The 18,866-nt window shown below is 41.7% G+C and overlaps 2 protein-coding genes across 5 annotated transcripts in view; one reads left to right on the plus strand and one right to left on the minus strand.

Moving 5' to 3' along the window:
* Positions 1-8,346, minus strand: part of KCTD9 (potassium channel tetramerization domain containing 9) — a 38,923-nt gene extending 30,577 nt beyond the window's left edge. The window contains exon 1 of one of the 2 annotated variants that reach the window (XM_023216758.2): positions 8,083-8,346. In XM_023216758.2, the coding sequence (XP_023072526.1) occupies positions 8,083-8,130 (48 nt within the window). In that variant the 5' untranslated portion in view covers positions 8,131-8,346. Of the gene's footprint in view, positions 1-7,177; positions 7,277-8,082 lie in introns of those variants that run through there. The other variant, XM_023216759.2, reaches the window with a different exon arrangement.
* Positions 8,347-8,813: 467 nt separating this feature from the next.
* Positions 8,814-18,866, plus strand: part of CDCA2 (cell division cycle associated 2) — a 49,732-nt gene continuing 39,679 nt past the window's right edge. Inside the window, exons 1-6 of one of the 3 annotated variants that reach the window (XM_023216760.2) lie at positions 8,814-9,342; positions 10,107-10,167; positions 10,252-10,422; positions 11,899-12,068; positions 16,389-16,539; positions 18,379-18,575. In XM_023216760.2, the coding sequence (XP_023072528.2) occupies positions 10,107-10,167; positions 10,252-10,422; positions 11,899-12,068; positions 16,389-16,539; positions 18,379-18,575 (750 nt within the window). In that variant the 5' untranslated portion in view covers positions 8,814-9,342. The remainder of the gene's footprint in view (positions 9,343-10,106; positions 10,168-10,251; positions 10,423-11,898; positions 12,069-16,388; positions 16,540-18,378; positions 18,576-18,866) is intronic. The other 2 variants (XM_023216762.2, XM_023216761.2) reach the window with 2 other exon arrangements.

Genomic DNA, 18,866 nt, shown 5'->3' on the forward strand with positions numbered 1-18,866 from the left:
ATTCCTCAAGGATCTAGAACTAGATGTACCATATGACCCAGCCATCCCACTACTGGGTATATACCCAAAGGATTATAAATTATGCTACTACAAAGACACATGCACACGTATGTTTATTGCGGCACTATTCACAATAGCAAAGACTTGGAATCAACCCAAATGTCCATCAGTGACAGACTGGATTAAGAAAATGTGGCACATATACACCATGGAATACTATGCAGCCATAAAAAAGGATGAGTTTGCGTCCTTTGTAGAGACATGGATGCAGCTGGAAACCATCATTCTTAGCAAATTATCACAAGAAGAGAAAACCAAACACCGCATGTTCTCACTCATAGGTGGGAACTGAACAATGAGCTCACTTGGACTCGGGAAGGGGAACATCACACACTGGGGCCTATCATGGGGAGGGGGGAGGGGGGAGGGATTGCATTGGGGAGTTATACCTGATATAAATGATGAATTGATGGGTGCTGACGAGTTGATGGGTGCAGCACACCAACATGGCACATGTATACATATGTAACCTGCACGTTATGCACATGTACCCTAGAACTTAAAGTATAATAAAATAAATAAATAAATAAATAAATAAATAAATAAATAAATAAATAAAGTATCAAAAACAATTTACCTTATCACTAAGTATTTTCTAATCTGGCTGTCTGCCTGGATCCTAAAGGTCCAGTAAAAAAATTAATTTGCAAAACATTGTTATGAATTCTGTGAACAGAGGTGACTAATTACCCCTTGGTAAAGCTGATAAGCAGTACTAAAGAAGTACATCCCTGAGTTGTTCTACTAATAACCGCCATAGATTCAAATTGAAGGATCCACCTAGCTAAATGGTACATTACCTGGCTTATAGCAGGTCTTTGATAAGTATTTCTTGAATGTTGAGTGTTGAACTAGGACATGCCTTTTTTGTGTGACAATCAGTCATATTCATTTAAGTCTCTTACACTGTCATTAGGGTAAAAAAAATACACAGTATAAATGCAATTCTAAAGCAATCTGTGCACAGTGGCTCACGCATGTAATGCTGACACTTTTTGGAAGGCCAAGGTAGTAGGATCACCTGAGGTCAGGAGTTCAAGACCAGCCTGGCCAATATAGTAAAACCGCACCACCACACCAAGCTAATTTTTATATTTTTAGTAGAGACGGGGTTTCACCATGTTGGCCAGGAGGATGTCGATCTCTTGACCTCGTGATCCACCCACCTCAGCCTCCCAAAGTGCTGGGATTACAGGCGCGAGCCACCACGTCCAGCTGAGTTTTTTGTTTTACTTTGTTTGTTTTCCAAATTTGTTACAACGAACCTTTATTACTTTTGTAATAAGGGGGGAAAGTTTTAATTTATTTTAAGGTCTCCATAGCTCCAGATACTAGTTTTACAAATAAAATTATTTTAACAGTTTGTAATCAGGCAGTTAACAATTTCCTTTAAGTGAAATAACCAAAGGGTAGTCAATTAGAGAAAACAGAATTAAAATTAGTACAAAGAATCTTATAGTTCTAGAAATTTGAAAATTTCCCTTAATTTGGGCCAATATACTTGTTTTCACTTGGAGGGCTATTCTTGACATTTGTTTTCCAACTAGTCATTCGAGCATACTAACAATACCAAACAAATAAAAAGGAGTTATATTGTAATACTAATATTCAAATATTCAAAATCTCTATTTTAAACTAATTAGAAACCAGATTTTAAAATATGTATCAACATAAATTTGTCATACATATAGAAAAGATTATTAAGTCACATTGGCACATGTATTCTTTATATAACAACTCTGTTGAGAAAGAGGAACGATAAAAATCTTGTATATCATGGACATAAGCTCCAGTGAGTATATACTAAGTTTGTTATTGTCCTCATACTGAGCCAAATAAATCATAAAATGATAGTGCTTACAAAGATCATTTGCTTTCTATGTGTTGTCTCCACCACGTGGGCCTGATGTTTCCATGTCACTGCGATTATCTACTTTAATAACTTAGGCCCTAAGAACAGAAGCATTTTACAGAGTAAATTGAGAAGCGTGTCTATTAAAGTTCATGATGACTGTATTATACTACTGTTCAGAGTCAATTCTTTTTAAATTTCAGATTCCATGACAAGTGAAAGCTGTCTATGAGTTGGAAAGTAAAAGGACACCATGCCTAGTAGGACTGGCTAGTTTTAATTTGCCTTTAAACACAATTTTCAAATTGTAACCTATATTATTTAAATTTAAAAATTAAAACCTGCACATGTACATAAAATATTTTTTCTTCTTTACCCACAATATTTATTACATAATACACAAGGAATACTTGTTGAATTTATGCAGGCTGATTTACCCAACAAAATCACCAATCACAATTAATAGCTAAAAGTAGAACTCAATTTTCTCTACCTATACTTTTAGTCAAATACATTTTAAATATTTACATGAGCTGATTCTTTAAAAGGTGAGATAATTAACTCTAAGGTGAAAAAAGAAAATATTTAAAATGGAAAATGTTGACAATACCAAGTGCTGGAGTAGTTGTAAACCAATGGGGAAGGTTTATGCAATGCTGGTGGGAATATAAATTACTGCAATGACTTTGAAAAAAATCTGGCATTATTTTACAAAACTGAATATTTACATAACTTAACACCCAATAATTACAACTACGTGTCTATACCTTAGAGTGGTGGTTCTCACATGTGTGATCCTGTCACCTAGAGCATCTGAACCACATTTCACCTGCAAATTAAAAATGCACATTCCTACCCTACCCCAGACCTGCTGAATATTAACCTTTGGGGATGAAATCTAGCGGTTTTCTCAAATCCTCCTCCTCCTTCAAGTGACTCTGATGCATGCTAAAGTTTGAGAACTACTTCCCTAGAAAAATGCTTGCTGCTGTGCACCAGGATACATATATAGAAATATTCATGACAGCACTGTTAATTTAACAACAAAATATAAAGAAAATAACCTAATGTCCACTGACAGTATTTGCATAGCATGTACTTTAATAAAGCAGTAAAAATGAATAAATTATCACTATGTCAGATATTATGGTTGGAACAGAATTATACTGAATGAAAAAAGCAAGGACTGGCCTGGCATCGTGGCTCATGCCTGTAGTCCCAGCACCTTGGGAGACTGAGGACGGAGACTGCTTGAGGCCGGGAGTTTGAGACCAGCCTGGGCAATACAGAAGACACTGTCTCCACAAAAAACTATATACAGTATAATATCAATTTGAGATACAGTATGTCCTGATGCTGATTTTTTAAAAATGGCTAGGTGCAGTGGCTCACGCCTGTAATCCCAATGCCTCGGGCGGCCGAGGCAGGCAGATCAGGAGGTCAGCCGAGACCAGCCTGACCAACATGGTGAAACCCCGTCTCTACTAAAAATAGAAAAATGAGCGGTGAGTGCTGGCAAGCTCCTGTAATTCCAGCTACTCAGGAGGCTGAGGCAGGAGAATCACTTGAACCCAGGCCGTCAGAGGTTGCAGTGAGCCAAGATCGCGCCACTGCACTCTAGCCTGGGCAACAGTGCGAGACCTTGTCTTAAAAAAAAAAAGGGTAATTTAGTTATGCATATATATGTGACAAAACTATTGATTTAAAAACACACACAGCAAAGAGAAGAACAAAACAGAAGTTCAGGAAAGTGGATGAGCACATTATGTTATTGATAACATGCTACTTCTTGGGTTGTCTGGCAGACTTACAGATATTTGCTATACTATGTTCCTCATAATTTTTATGTCCATTCTTTATTGTATTCTTTACTATGTATCAAATATATTAAGAAATGTTCAAGCTTAAAAAGTGGGCTCTCACTAGGTTCTTATTAATGTTTAGACTTCAGAGGCAGAGGTTCACATAAAATTTTCACCTTCCTCCAACTCTAACATCATGGATTCGAACCGGGATACTTACTACTAACAACACATTTCTTTTTCATTCTTTGTTGTTGTTGTTGTTTTAGAGATGGGATCTCACTCTGTTGCCCAGGCTCATCTTGAACTCCTGAACTCAAGCAATCCTCCCACCTCAGCCTCTCAAAAAGTGCTGGGATTACAGGTATGAGTCATTGTGCCTGCCCCCAACAACATGTTTCTGACCTAATACCAAAACCTGAAGAAAAGTTATTTCTTGGACCAAGAATGAAAACACGGTACAGAATGAAAGTATTTCCTACCCTGTTAGCCATGTTTGGCACGATGCCACGTACTCAGAGGGCATTTATTAAGTATTCACTGAATGAATGAATGAATGATGAATTAATCAGTATACAAAAGGCCTAGGACTTGCACCGCTCATTAATGAATATTCTGAAGTAAAAAAAACACTGTGTTCAAGACATACAGAAATTCTGCACTGACATTAAGTTGCTCAGAAGCCACACACTGCATTCAGATGCGCAAGTCCCCATTTCAATTTCCTTAATGCCATCTCTTACAAGGAATATTAAAAAGAAAAATGAAAATGTTGAGGCACATGGAAAAAGGATGACAGGTACAACATAACTGACTCTTTGGAGCAGTTTTAAAAAACAACCAAAAAACCCTCAAAATTTAAATTAAAGATTCCAGTGATTAGAACTAAGGCCTTCAAATGTTTCTGACCACACATCCCAGTGGTAACACACTTTTGGGCGTGTGCTCAAACATCTGTATATTTATGTAGTTACAAACCATATTCCACTATTAGAAAGTACATGTTTTCCCAAATGATGAGGACTTTCAGTGATTTAGACTATGAATCAGCCAGTAAGAATCTCCTAAATATTTATCATTAAATTTAGTGAAATTCTGCCAAATACAGGATTGACTTTAAACATCAAAATAAGCCGGGTGTGGTGGCTCATGCCTGTAATCCTAGCACTTTGGGAGGCCAAGGCAGGTGGATCACCTAAGGTCAAGAGTTCAGGACCAGCCTGGCCAACATGGTGAAATCCTGTCTCTACCAAAAATACAAAAATTAATCCCAAGTTATGCAAGAGGCGGAGGCAGGAGAATCGCTTGAACCTGGAGGGTGGAGGTTGCAGTGAGCTGAGATCACGCCACTGCACTCCAGCCTGAGCGGAAGAGCAAACCGCTGTATCAAATAAATAAATAAATAAATAAATAAATAAATGTAAAAAACAAAAACCAAAAAATAAAATCAGAAAAGAAAAAAATCTGAAGCCATTTGTCTTCATGTCCTAGAAAGTATTTCTAAATATCTTGCTAACTAGGATGACTCATCCTATCAATGGCTAATATTTCAAAGAATAACATACACTTAGGGAGAGGCAGATTATTAATAACAATTAATAAATAGGACTTCAACTAGTCTTCTTTAAAACTCAGCACTGTTTCAACTTCTCAGGCCCAAAAAGACCCACTCTTTTTTTAGTCTCATGGTTTATACATACTAGGAGAAGTGGCAGCTCCTGCCATTTCCTCATTGTTTACTTGTGCTTGCATAATTCATATTGACTTCAAGCTGCAGTTTCTTTGAAGTAATCCTTTAAGATCACTTGGCATTTTGGTGAGGGTTAATTTAGTTAAAACTAGATATAAATCTTAACCTGGCAGTTGTAAGCTTCCATAGTACAATGTCAATGACAACCAATCAGTGAAGAAGCCACTATTAATTAACCTTTTCACATGTGAAGGCCCTCCCTTCTTACAGGAGACCTGAGACCAGCCGACATGTTCAGTGACTGGAGACACCTGTGTCTTTCCAGATCCGAAAAATCACGTTTCCACATTATTTTATATTTTTAAGTGTAAAATACAAACAAAAGGTGTATTTCTTCCTGACCTCCAATAAATCATCTTGGACACCGTCCGTGGTGTGCCATCTCACTCTGGAAACCACTGTTCAGAGAATGCATAGCCCTCTCTCCAACATCAAATACATTCACCACTAGTTACATTTATTCAATACACAGAAAATTCGTGGTGAGCATGTAACACAGCACCTCGGAAGAATTCTCTGCCTCTCCACACCTTTCCCCAGGCTTTATAGTCCCACAGTCTGGTAAGCACTAAACAAGCTATAAGAGGGAAACTTATTTGAAAAAAAACAGATTATTCTTATAACCAGGAAACAAAAGCAGAAGCGAGGTAAAGGAGATAAAGTAAGTGGTACAGATATTCCAACTGGTGGATGGGAAATCAAATTCTGTTCTATTTGAGTAGCACTTTTCCCTAGCTTATTCTTAATGAACATTCATGTCATGATCATGCCAATCCAATTAGTCACTTTATATATAAAAATGCAAGCTGTTATGTATTATGTAGCTCTTTTGTCAAATAAGAGTAATTATAAAATTTTTTAATCAACTGAAAGGAGAGAAAGCACTGCCAACGTTATTCTAGAATATGTTCATCAGCTGAGCAGTGAAGATCATGGCTTTGTTTCTTTTTATCTAGTACTCTCCAGTTTGGATTTTTATGATCGTTGTAACTTAAACATATTCATATTTAATTATTTGAGATGCATTTTCCCCAATCTTCTGAGATTCTCTAGCAGAATATTTTTAAAGTAAACAAAATTTAAATCCAAGAATCTAATCTAGTCAAAACTAGATAGTTTAAAAAAAATCCGTGTGAACAATATGGAAAGATCAACTCAGTTAATTTTTGACAACCAAACTGAGTGGATTCGGGAGAGATTTAGAGCAAAAATATTTATGACTAAGTCTAAATATTTGCCTTCCATGAGTAACATAGCAGAGATACTGCATTAAAAAGGTCAATCGGAAGTTTGTTTTTGAGAAATATTACCAATTTTGGATATACTAAATCTTCCTTAGAGTAACAACATACGTTTTAGATAATACCAGCTAACTACAGAACAGGTTTAGAAAAAGTTAATAGTGATGAGAAATGTAAACTTCGTGAGCATATTTTCAGGGTAGCGTTCAAGACAACTCAAGAACTCGAATTTATACCAATTCTGTTTTAAAACGAGTATTAAATCTCTAAGACCAGAAGAACACAAAATTATAGCCAACAAACCACACTCTGGTTCGAATTTTCAGGGCATGTTTACTCTACACTGAATAATCGGAAAGCCATTTTTAATGCCACTGGACAATTTCACTATTTAAAAATTTACAGTGTTTCCCGAATGTGCAGGCATCAGAGTATTTTGGCAACCAACACAGTGAAACCCATTTACCTTTACCTTAGACTCGTAAAGGCTGAGTTACTTCTGGGTGTCATTTAGCAACGCAGTAAATGTCTGCCTTGAACAGTCAAAATTTCCCAAAGTAGCAGAACAACTTTCATGGGTGGGGCAAAAGGCTGGGAAGGAAGAGAATTCGTTTTGGCTTGCTCCAGCGCTGGAAGAACACTTAGCACCACACCCTCCGCAAAGGCCTACCTAACACAGCAAAGGCGACTGTCAAATCGATCCCTTTTGGGTCTGCTGTCCCCGTCCTCTAGGGAATCAAAATAAGGCAAAATAATAAAACGAGTACAGAGAAGTTTGGCGGCGTCGGGGGGTGGGGGCTTGAGGCATCTCAGAGAGAAGGGCAAAAATCAACAAGAAAATGCCCCCATGTTAAAAATCCTGTCTTCGCCCTCGGATGGGCGAAGATTTTGTTTATCCACGGGCAGTTTACTTCTGTCTCCCTGACCCATCTCCACAGGCTCTGGTGCTCGCCGCCACTTTCCGAGCAGACCATTACTCAGCACGGGAGCCGGCGCGCCTCCTCCCGCAGGCGGGAGCGGGGTCTCGGGGACAGGCGGGAAGAGGCGCGACCGCCCGGGCGCCCAGGTGACCGCGGCCCTCTCCGCTCCCTAGTCCCCGCGCCCCCCGCACCGCGCATCCGAGAGTCCCGGAGCCCCTGGCCCGACCCGCGCCGGCCCCCAAGCAGCTGAGGCGCCGAAGGGCAGGCTCGGGCACAGGGGTCCTGAGGGTCGGGAGGAGGCCGCGGGGACCCTGTGCTGTCCCCGGGCGCCCCCAGCCTGCGCACGCCCACCTCCCAGCCCCTCTGCCCAACTTCACCGCTGCCCCGCCAGCCAGGTCCGCGCCGTCCGCCCTCGCCCCGACCCACGGCCCGCCGCGCCCACTCACGCCCCCGTTACCTTTCCGTTCTTAGGGCTGCCGTTCAGGAACAGGGTCACCCGCCTCATCGCGCTGCCCCCGCTGGGTCCTGAGTGAGCCGCCACCCTCCCACCTGGTCCTCCTCCCACCTTTTTCTCCTCCCGCCCTTCCCCTCCCTCCACCCACTCGGATTCGCCTCCCTTCGCCACCTTCCTGCCCTTGGGGACACACCACACACACGCACTCAGTCCCACACCCAGGGCTCGGCCGGTCCTCCTTCCCACCCCGCCCCTAGGCTCCTCAGCCTGCCTGGGGCCCTTCCCCCACCTCTCCGAGACTGACACTCAGCCTACCAACCAACCCGCGTCACCGGCCAGGGTCCAGCCAATCAGCACCCAGTGTCGGGCGGGCCCTGGCTAACCTAGCCGGGATGGAGGGAGGGAAGAGACGCTGAAGGCTAGTAGACGGGAAGGGGCATCAGCCAATCAGAGACGCTCCTGGAGCAGGACGGCGACTTACAGGGCTACTGAGCAGGCGCACACTCAAGTGTAGGTAGCGCTCATCTGCATACGAGGGCGGGGTCTACGGAAAGGAGGTGGAGCGCTGAAAGGGACCCAAGCACCAGTCGGCCCCTCCTCCCCCGTTAGCCCCGCCCACAAGCCGGCCCAGCGAGGAAACGGCTGCGGTAGGGACGGACTGATTGGGTAAGAGCCCGCTCTTCGCTCTGTTAGGATTGGTTGAATGAGTCTTTTCGAAGTTTGCAGCATCCAATAGAAAGGTGGGAGGCGGAGTTAAAGTGCTAACAGAAGCGTTACTCCGCGAGACGCTCCCGGAAAGTAGTCCCCGCGGTCACAGCAGTAGCAGGTGTCTGTGGTCGGTGGGTTGACTGCAGCTCGCGGTGGCCCCATTCCGAGCCCAGGAAGTCACTCCTGTGCCAAGGAAAGAGGCCTGGGAGCGCTCGGTGTGTGCGCGGATCCGAGAAAGGGGCGGTAGCGGAGTGATTCGTAGAGTAAGTTCGGCATCGAGGGGCGGGGCCGGGAATTTGAATCGGGCGGCGGGCGGATGAGGCGGCCGGGCAGAGCGAAAGACAGGGACTGCGCGGGCTGTGAGTCCGAGTCGGCCTCAGGGACCCTGGACTCCTTGTTCGGAGAGCGGTTCCTGGCTCCGGGTGCTTTGCCAGCAGAACCCTTCCGGACAGAGGAGCCGGGGTCTGGAAGCAGCGACCAACGCGACGCTCGCCTGCCTCGAGGCTCTGGGAATAAGCCTATCTGCCTGGCCGGCCTTCAGGTGCGGCGTGAGAGGTAGGATTGCAGCCGCGCTGCCATGGGGCTGCTTCTCCGGGCCGTTTTTATGGAGTATATTCGGCTTACCTTGCAGCACAGAGTTAGTACTCCTCTCAGGAGCTGCTCTGGGTGACCAGGGGTGCATCCGGACCTGCTGAGACAATTTCTGGAAATAGAGCTGCGTCTTGAGAGGAGTACCCTTATGATTCAGGTCTTCGCTTCGGTTGAAAAGCCATGGCTTATCCTTTGGGGTCTGCTTTGGTGCCTGAACAGCAGTTTCCTCCATTTCTTTCTGTTTAATTTGGCCTTAAAAGTACGCGTTTTGAGTAGAAGAATGGTTAGCACAGGCTGGGAAGGGTATTGGGGCTGAGTGGGAGGGAAGTGGAGATGGTTAACAGGTACAAAAACATAGAATGAATAAGATCTAGTATTTGCTAGCACAACAGGGTGACGGTCCATAATTTAATTGTGCATTTCAAAAATAACAAAGTGTAATTGGATTGTTTTTAACAAAAAGGATAAATATTTGAGATGATGGCTACCTCATTTACTTTGATTTGATTATTACGACTTGCATGCCTGTATCAAAATATTTCACGTACCCCATAAATATATACATCTACTGTATACCCACAGAAATTAAAATAAAAAATGGAACCTGCGACGTGTGTTTTTATGCCAGTATGGACTTTATTACAATTCAGTCTTGAATGAGGTTCGTGATCGAATCACATTCAGCTTGCTGGTGGGATTATTTTTCATTGTTTCTCTTCACCTCTTAGATGGATGCCAATTCAAAAGACAAGCCCCCTGAAACCAAGGAGTCTGCAATGAATAATGCTGGTATGTGATGATCTGCTGCCTCCTTGTGAAGTTGAAGGTTTAGACAGAGTTGTCCTCACCCCTACAATATGTCGTGCGTTTCAGGAAATGCGTCTTTCAGTTTGGGAACTGGGAAGATTATGACTCCTCAGAAGCATGCCGAATTACCTCCTAATCCTTGCACACCAGATACTTTTAAATCACCTTTGAACTTTTCCACAGTAACCGTAGAGCAATTGGGAATTACACCTGAAAGCTTTGTTAGGAACTCTACAGGTAAGAAAAGTTGTCATTCTATTGTAATGCTTTTCAAGTTTAAACATAACTTTAATATAATTCAGCTTTTTTTATTTATGTGTGCTGTCATATTATTTTAGGTACCTAAATTGCCTACTCTGCAAACTCGCTTCTTCAGGGAGACTTCTGTGCACATGCATGGCTCATTTAGCATAGCAGGGATCACAGAATTGCAAGGCATCCAGCATGATAATGTTCTGAAGTCAGAGTCGTGCTTAATGCCAATACTAGAAAAAAATGTGTGTGAGTCACTTTCTGACCTGTCACATGGGATGCAGGAGAGTGTTTGATATGAATACTAATAATACATTTTGTTTTCATTTTTGGCAAAAATAAGAGAAAGTTTAAGAGCAATTAAGAAAATATAATACTGAAAGATCAGGATGTACCTCCTTTAAAAATCACAAACAGGGCTGGGCACAGTGGCTCATGCTTGTAATCCCAGCACTTTGGGAGGCCGAGGCAGGCAGATAACCGGAGGTCAAGAGTTCGAGACCAGCCTGACCAACATAGAGAAATCTTGTCTCTACTAAAAATACAAAATTAGTCGGGCGTGGTGGCGCATGCCTGTATTCCCAGCTACTCAGGAGTTTGAGGCAGGAGAATCGCTTGAACCTGGGAGGCAGAGGTTACTGTGCGCTGAGATCGTACCATTGCACTCCATCCTGGGCAACAAGAGTGAAACTGTCTCAAAAAAAAAAAAAATCACAAACAGAAGATTGATTCCAGCTAATGTCCTTCAAGCAGTAGAAATGAAGTTTACCAGTGAAGTCTGACTTAGATGGAAAAGAAGGAAATACTATGTAAGAATGGAATTGGATCAGAGGATAGTAGTTTTAGAGCTGGAGGATAATGGAAGTCTTGAACATCACAGAGCACTAGACCAGGTAATACATAAGACAGGGTACAAGTGGCACACCACCCTAACTTGCATTCTCAAGAACATGACTCTTAGACCTTTAAAAAGCTGGATTCATTTTGTGTGCTTAGGCATATGTCCAAAATTCAGGATAGTGCCAATGATAGGTATCAGAAAGAAACCAATCATCTTGAAGAATTAAGAACCTGAGACTGCATGTACCTACATGGAGATCTTACCTTTCAGTTATTGGGGATAAAACTGACTTATTTAGAAAAAGAAAAATCCTGAGTCAAAAGCAAAAGCCATCTGTGTGTAGGAAATATGAAATGAAAATGAAAACTTAAAACGTGTTCATGTGTTTATTCAACAACTTTTAATAACTGTTCTATGTACTAGGCACTGTTTTAGAAGCATGGACTAAGTCAGCAGACAAAACAAATTCCTCTTCCACTGACTGTATGAACGACTCTGCCAGTAACTCTCTACTGAGCTTTCTGTAGCACATGTTTATCATGTTTTCTCTCTCAGGCTGGTACATCACGCGTATTGGACGTGGTTACTGATGATTGCCTTGTTTTGTTCCAATTTGTAAGAGAGTTTCATTACAGGAAAGTCATCATCCTACCTTAAAAAATCCAGACGACGTTCTGCAGTTGGTGCTCGGGGCTCTCCTGAAACAAACCATCTGATTCGTTTCATCGCTCGGCAGCAAAATATAAAGAATGCTAGGAAATCTCCTTTGGCACAAGATTCTCCTTTCCAGGTATGATTTGCTTCTAAGTTCTGTTGTGAATTCTGTTATGAAGCTTTTGTGCTGTCTTTACACCTTCTAGTGCATCTGCTCTGTTTCAAATCTGGAGAGAGATTTTCTCTGTGTTTTAGAGAACATTCAGTTAGCGACTGGGCGCGGTGGCTCATGCCTATAATCCCAGTACTCTGGGAGGCAGAGGCAGGCAGATAACTTGAGGTCAGGAGTTCGAGACCAGCCTGTCCAACATGGTGAAACCCCATCTCTACTAAAAATACGAAAATTAGCCGGGTGTGGCAGCAGGTGCCTGTAATTCCAGCTACTCGGGAGGTTGAAGCACAAGAATTGCTTGAACCTGGGAGGTAGAGGTTGCATTGAGCCAAGATTATGCCACTGTATTCTAGTCTGGGCGATGGAGTGAGACTGTCTCAAAAAAAAACAAAAAACAAAAAAAAACAGTGCAGTTAGCATAAATGATGATGTTGACCATGGGTGATTTTTCTTTGTTTTGTTTTAGAGATGATCTAAGTCGCCCAGGCTAGAGTGCAGTGGTACAATCATAGTTCACTGTAGCAATGAGTTCCTGGGCCCAAGGAATCCTCCTACCTTAGCTTTCCAAGTAGCTGGAACGATAGGCATGTATCACAGCAATGGGCTAATTTAAAAAAAAATTTTTTGTGGAAATGGGGCCTCACTGTGTTGCCCAGGCTTGTTTTGAACTCCTGACCTTAAGCACTCGCTATCAAAGTGCTGGGGTTACAGGTGTGTGCCACAGTGGCCAACCCAAACGAGGGTATTTTAAGAGTTGTGAGACCCTGGATAGAAATAGCTTTCTAGAGGAGCTTTCTATTTTATTTCACAATTTTTTTTTCTAATTAATATCTACTTTTCTATGAGGTGAGGCACTACTACCTTTTTATTTATTTTTTTATTTTTTATTTATTTTATTTTTTGTTTTTTTTGAGACGGAGTCTCGCTCTGTCGCCCAGGCTGGAGTGCAGTGGCCGGATCTCAGCTCACTGCAAGCTCCGCCTCCCGGGTTCACGCCATTCTCCTGCCTCAGCCTCCCGGCTAGCTGGGACTACAGGCGCCTGCTACCTCGCCCGGCTAGTTTTTTGTAGTTTTTAGTAGAGACGGGGTTTTACCGTGTTAGCCAGGATGGTCTCGATCTCCTGACCTCGTGATCCGCCCATCTCGGCCTCCCAAAGTGCTGGGATTACAGGCTTGAGCCACCGCGCCCGGCCTACTACTACCTTTTTAAAAGCTTATCTTAAGTTTCTAATTTTTTCATGACTACTGTGTGTTGATGTATAGGGGCAAGGGTCTCCTGGGACAAAATGTATTTGGGACAACCTTGTGGAGAGGAGCAGCTTATTTATCTGCTGATGGGAATGTATTTAACTATTTTTTCAAATTTTTATTTAAATAATACATGCTCCTAAAAAGTCAGATACAGTCTTGTGCTACATAGTGACATTTTGCTTTATGAAGGACTAAATATACAATGGTGGTCTCATAAGATAATAATGGAGCTGAAAAATTTCTAAGGCCTGGTGATGTGGCTCACGTAACATCGTAAAACAATGCATTGCTCACGTGTTTGTGGTGATGCTGGTGCAAAGAGTTCTACGCTGCTGCCAGTTATCTACAAAAGGTTATCTACAATATATAATACTTGATAGTGATAATGAATGACTGTTCCTGGTTTATGTATTTACCATAGACTTTGTAACATTAATTTAAAGTGTATTCCTTCTCTGATGTTAAAACAAAAAGGACCTTAATGTAGTACGTGTGTCGTGCTGGCAGCAGCCTCAGACGTTCTCCCTAATCCATTGGCTATCCCACAGAGCAGTCAAGGAGAGGTACTAATTTAAAGTAGAAACCGAATCATTCACCCGGCTGCTCAAAATCTTCCCATGGCCTCCTGCGATCCCTTGAATTAAACCCACACCCCTTCCTGATGCCTTTGTATGCCCACTCTGGTGTCTCCCCGTCTCCTTCCACTCAAAGGGCACGCTGGCCTTTCTGCCCCATTCTGTTTCCACTCGGGGCCTTGGCCCTTGTTCTTGGAGAGTACCGCCCTCCTATGACAACTTCCCTTAGACCACTTTCTCATTGTTTTGGCTTCAACTCAGATTTTACTAAAGATAGAGGTCTGTCCTGATTCTAGCTAAACCAGCACTTTTAGGGACTCAGCCACATTACTGATTTTTCTTCTTAATAGCAACTCCTGTACCTGTAACTACATTTATATGTTTTCAGAATTTCACTCTAGACAGTAATCTCCCTGGCCAGATATGGTGGCTCACACTGTAATCCCAGCACTTTGAGAAGCAAAGGAGGGAGGATCATTTGAAGCCAGGAGTTTGAGACCAGCCTAGGCAATATGACAAAACTCCATCTCTACAAAAAAAATGTTTTAATTAGCTGGGTGTGGTGGCACATGCCTGTGGTCCAAGCTATTTGAGAGGCTGAAGTTGGAGGATCGTTTGAGCCCAAGACACCGAGGCTGCATTGAGCTGTGATTGTGCCACTGCACTCCAGCCTGGCTGATAGAGCAAGACCCTGTCTCAAAAAAAAAAATAAAGTAATTTTCCCTAGATTCCAAGCCCCTCGAACAGTTTGTGGTGCATGGAAGGAAGGTTGTTGACTGACAGACACAATTCCTAAGACAAAAACCTTAAAAAAGCAGTGCATTTTAAATGTTTCATTTGCTTTGTATGTAAACATTGTTCTCCTTCTCCAGTAGAAAATAGAGAAAAAACTATTTTGACTAGAGAAACTTACCATTTTTTTAAAAGTAGCATTTCAAAGGTGCTGCATGTTGCTAGGATATTAAACCTGCCCCTACCATGTTCAAATATGAGTACAGAAAAAGCACGTTCAAAGTAAATTGTATGAATTTGAGATCATCTTTTCCCTATTGTTCTATTAGATGAGTTGGGCACAAGCCTTTTATGAATATTATTGCTGTTTATGTCATGAACGTTTATGTCATCAAGCATATTTCAATGTAAAATGTTCTCTTATTATATAATAGAGAATTTGCTTTATATTTAACCAGGAAGAGAATCAAATGTGTGAACAAATCACCATCAAACCTGGCTTCACGATATGAACTGCTTTTCCTCCCTATGATATATATTTTTTTTCTGAGACCAAGTTTTATTCTGTTGCCCAGCCTGAAGTACAGTGGCGTGATCTCGACTCATTGCAACCTCTACCTCCCAGGTTCAAGTGATTCTTCCACCTCAGCCTCCCACATAGCTGGGATTACAGGCACGTGCCACCATGCCTGGTTAATTTTTGTATTTTTAGTAGAGACAGGGTTTCACCATGTTAGCCAGACTGATCTCGAACTCCTGACCTCAAGTGATCCTCCCACCTTGGCCTCCCAAAATGCTGGGATTACATGCATGAGCCACCGTGCCCGGCCTACTGTGTATGATATCTTAAAGGGAGGTAATTTTTACTTCACTTTTTGCTCATTAGTATAATTTTTAAACATTGCCACTAACTTTGTGTCAATGGAAATGTTAGTAGTCCAAGTAATAAAAAAAAATTCAGAGAGAGAACTTCATTTGTAATTTATTTTTTATGTAAATGGAACTCTCAATTTTTATATTACTTGCCTTTATCTGGCACTTCTATCCCTACTAGTATAAATTTCATTTTATCCGTCTTTGGCTGGAACCCTATTAACGGGATTTCCATAGAGCTTCTGTGCTTATACCGTCTAACTTTGTATTTTAAGAGAATGGCTGGCTTTCAACCCTAAGAAGTAAATATCCTCCAGGTCCCATACAGTCAGGAAAATTAACTGGGAAGAGCTAAAAAAGAGAGCGATGCAAATGTGGTATCTGAGTATGTATGGAACTTCTGTATCTCATTCTGGCCCCTGGGCTGGAGGGCATGTGTAGAGCGGTGCTGAGTAGAAACAGCTTGGACTGAAGTAGGTATGCTGAGACTTACCTGTGACACAGGCACCATGCAGATGGCTTCCTACGGATACATCCAGCACAACATTTGGTAAAAATTGCAAACAGGTTGCTCCTGTCCCTTTTTGTTGCACCATCCCAGAGTGCAATGTTTTCTTGGCACCCTCCATCTACTCTTAGGCTGGCCTCTCAACATTTTTGTGGTAAACTTCTTTATTCAAACTGAAAATGTGTGATTCCAGGGTGAAGAAGCTCTACCACACTAACTCCTTACCTCAGATCTTCAAAAAGCATATGTGTACTGTATTTAATTTTGGATTCAAAGGCTGTAGGCCTAGAATATAGAAAGTATGAATTGATTATAATACTTCTTATATATTTTGTACTTTCGCAGGGCAGCCCCGCACTGTATCGAAATGTTAACTCTTTAAGAGAACGAATATCAGCCTTCCAGTCAGCTTTTCACTCCATAAAGGAAAACGAGAAAATGACTGACTGTCCAGAATTCTCAGAGGCAGGAGGAGAGTCCGAGACGACAGACTTGAGTGAGTAGAGATAATTCTTTCAGTTTTGACTTTAGTATTTATAAAGACAAGCTTCTGAGATATGAAATGATTTAGTGTGAAACCAATCTTTTCAGAGCACAATTATATTTATGAAATGAGACTAACATTAAAAATTTGGGGCATCTCACACAAAAATAGGGATTTCTGGTTTCTCTTGGAAAAAAAACCTGGCATCAGGCACTCCTAATCCTACATTTCCACATGGTTGCAATTAAATTTTAAGTTTTAAAATGTCAGAGATAATTAGCTCATTTCACCTTTACCATAGAGCTTTTGGCAATTTTGAGTTTACAAATCTTGATTTTTACAGGATTATTATTAAGCTTGGCAAGCATTTAATACATGAAATAAATTCATATAAATTTTATATGAGTACCAAACACCCAACCTTGATGTTAAAAACAAATATATCCAGCCAGGCGCAGTGGCTCATGCCTGTAATTCCAGCACTTTGGGAGGCTGAGGAGGGAGGATCACTTGGGGTCAGGAATTCGAGACCAGCCTGGCCAACATGATGAAACCCTGTCTCTACTAAAAATACAAAAATTAGCCAGGCTTGGTGGCACATGCCTGTAATCCCAGCTACTGGGGAAGCTGAGGCAGGAGAATCACTTGAACCCGAGAGGTGGAGGTTGCGGTGATCCCAGATCGTGCCATTGCACTCTAGCCTGGGCAAAGAAGTGAGACTCACTTTCAAAAAAAAAAAACAGCACCACACACACAAGTATATCCAGTCTGATAACCTGCTATGTTCTGTAACTCTTAGATTGTAGTTTATTTGGTGGTTTTTTCAGTCTCTCCCCGCCCCCCCCCCCCCCCCCCCATCACAAAGCATTTCAGACACCAGAATGTGACAAAATCTTGGTCTTACTGTAATCATTATAACTATTCTCTGGTACTTTACACGCTAAGGTTCCAAATGAGTTTGTTTTGAATTCTTGAACCATCTTTAAGTGCAATTTCAACACCACCCATGAGGATTGCTCTGTTAGCCCCAGACAAGTCCCCCTCATCTGTCTCTAGAGTATGTGACCTGTTCACATGTACCGATTTATATTTGTAGTTTGTGACTCACTTATTGTTTCAGTTTTTTCCTGGGTCTTAAAATTTATTTACATCATTATAATTCTGTAGACAATTCCTTTTTTTTAAGCTAGAAAAAACTGAGGCACATGGTGGTTGTCTGTTTCATAAAGTCATACAGAGTATTAGAACATAACCACATCTTTTAAAATAACAGGTGTCATCATACATTTAAAAAGCGTAAGGTACCATGTTAGACATGCGAAAGTATTTTAGTATATCTTATCTTTTCAATAGGCATGTTTTCATTCCTTTCAGTTAGATTTATTGTTTTGGAATAAAAAAGTGTGCTAGATTTTTCTTTTCATTGATAATTTAGACTCAAGAACTAGATTTTACTAAAATTATTATAATGCACAATAGCCGGGTACGGTGGCTCATGCCTGTAATCCCAGCACTTTGGGAGGCTGAGGTGGGTGGATCACCTGAGGTCAGGAGTTCAGACCAGCCTGACCAACGTGGTGAAACCCCGTCTGTACTAAATATACAAAGATTAGCTGGGCATGGTGGCGTGAGCCTGTAATCCCAGCTCGCAGGAGACAGAGGCAGGAGAATCACTTGAACCCAGGAGGTGGAGGTTGCAGTGAGCTGAGATCTCACCATTGTACTCCAGCCTGGGTGACGAGTGAAACTCCATCTCAAAAAAAAAAAAAAAAAGAAAAGAAATAAATATATATATTATATCTATGAAAACATTTATGCCTGTGTTGTTTTGTTTTTGTTTTGTGTTTATAGCCAGAAAGGAAGGTCTCAACCTGTGCCAGCAGTCTGGGTTCCCTGCAGTGTTGTCCTCCAAACGTCGGAGAATATCCTATCAGAGAGACTCTGATGAAAATCTAACAGATGCTAAAGGAAAAGTAATTGGTCTCCATATACTCAATATTGATACAGACAGAGCATGTGCAGTTGAAACTTCTGCAGATCTTTCTGAGGTAATTCACTTACTTTACGTGTAGGCAAATGAAGTTTTGGTTTTCTGCATAGGCAGTTTTAAGGCTGTCAGTGCCATTCTTCAATTTTAGTACCTTGTTCTGCCCTGTGGTAGCTGGGGGGGGGGGGGGGTGTGTGTTTCCTACCTGTTAATTTTATGGTTGTTGGTATTTATCGCTTATTAGAGACGGTTTGGATAGCGATCTCACTTTTGACTACTAACCTTACAAAGAGAATAAGCCCTGGGGTCTTCTGTGTGAGGTATTCTTTTTTTTTTTTTTTTTTTTTTTTGA

Source organism: Piliocolobus tephrosceles, chromosome 7 (assembly GCF_002776525.5).
Source record: "Piliocolobus tephrosceles isolate RC106 chromosome 7, ASM277652v3, whole genome shotgun sequence".
Classification (NCBI taxonomy): Eukaryota; Metazoa; Chordata; class Mammalia; order Primates; family Cercopithecidae; genus Piliocolobus; species Piliocolobus tephrosceles.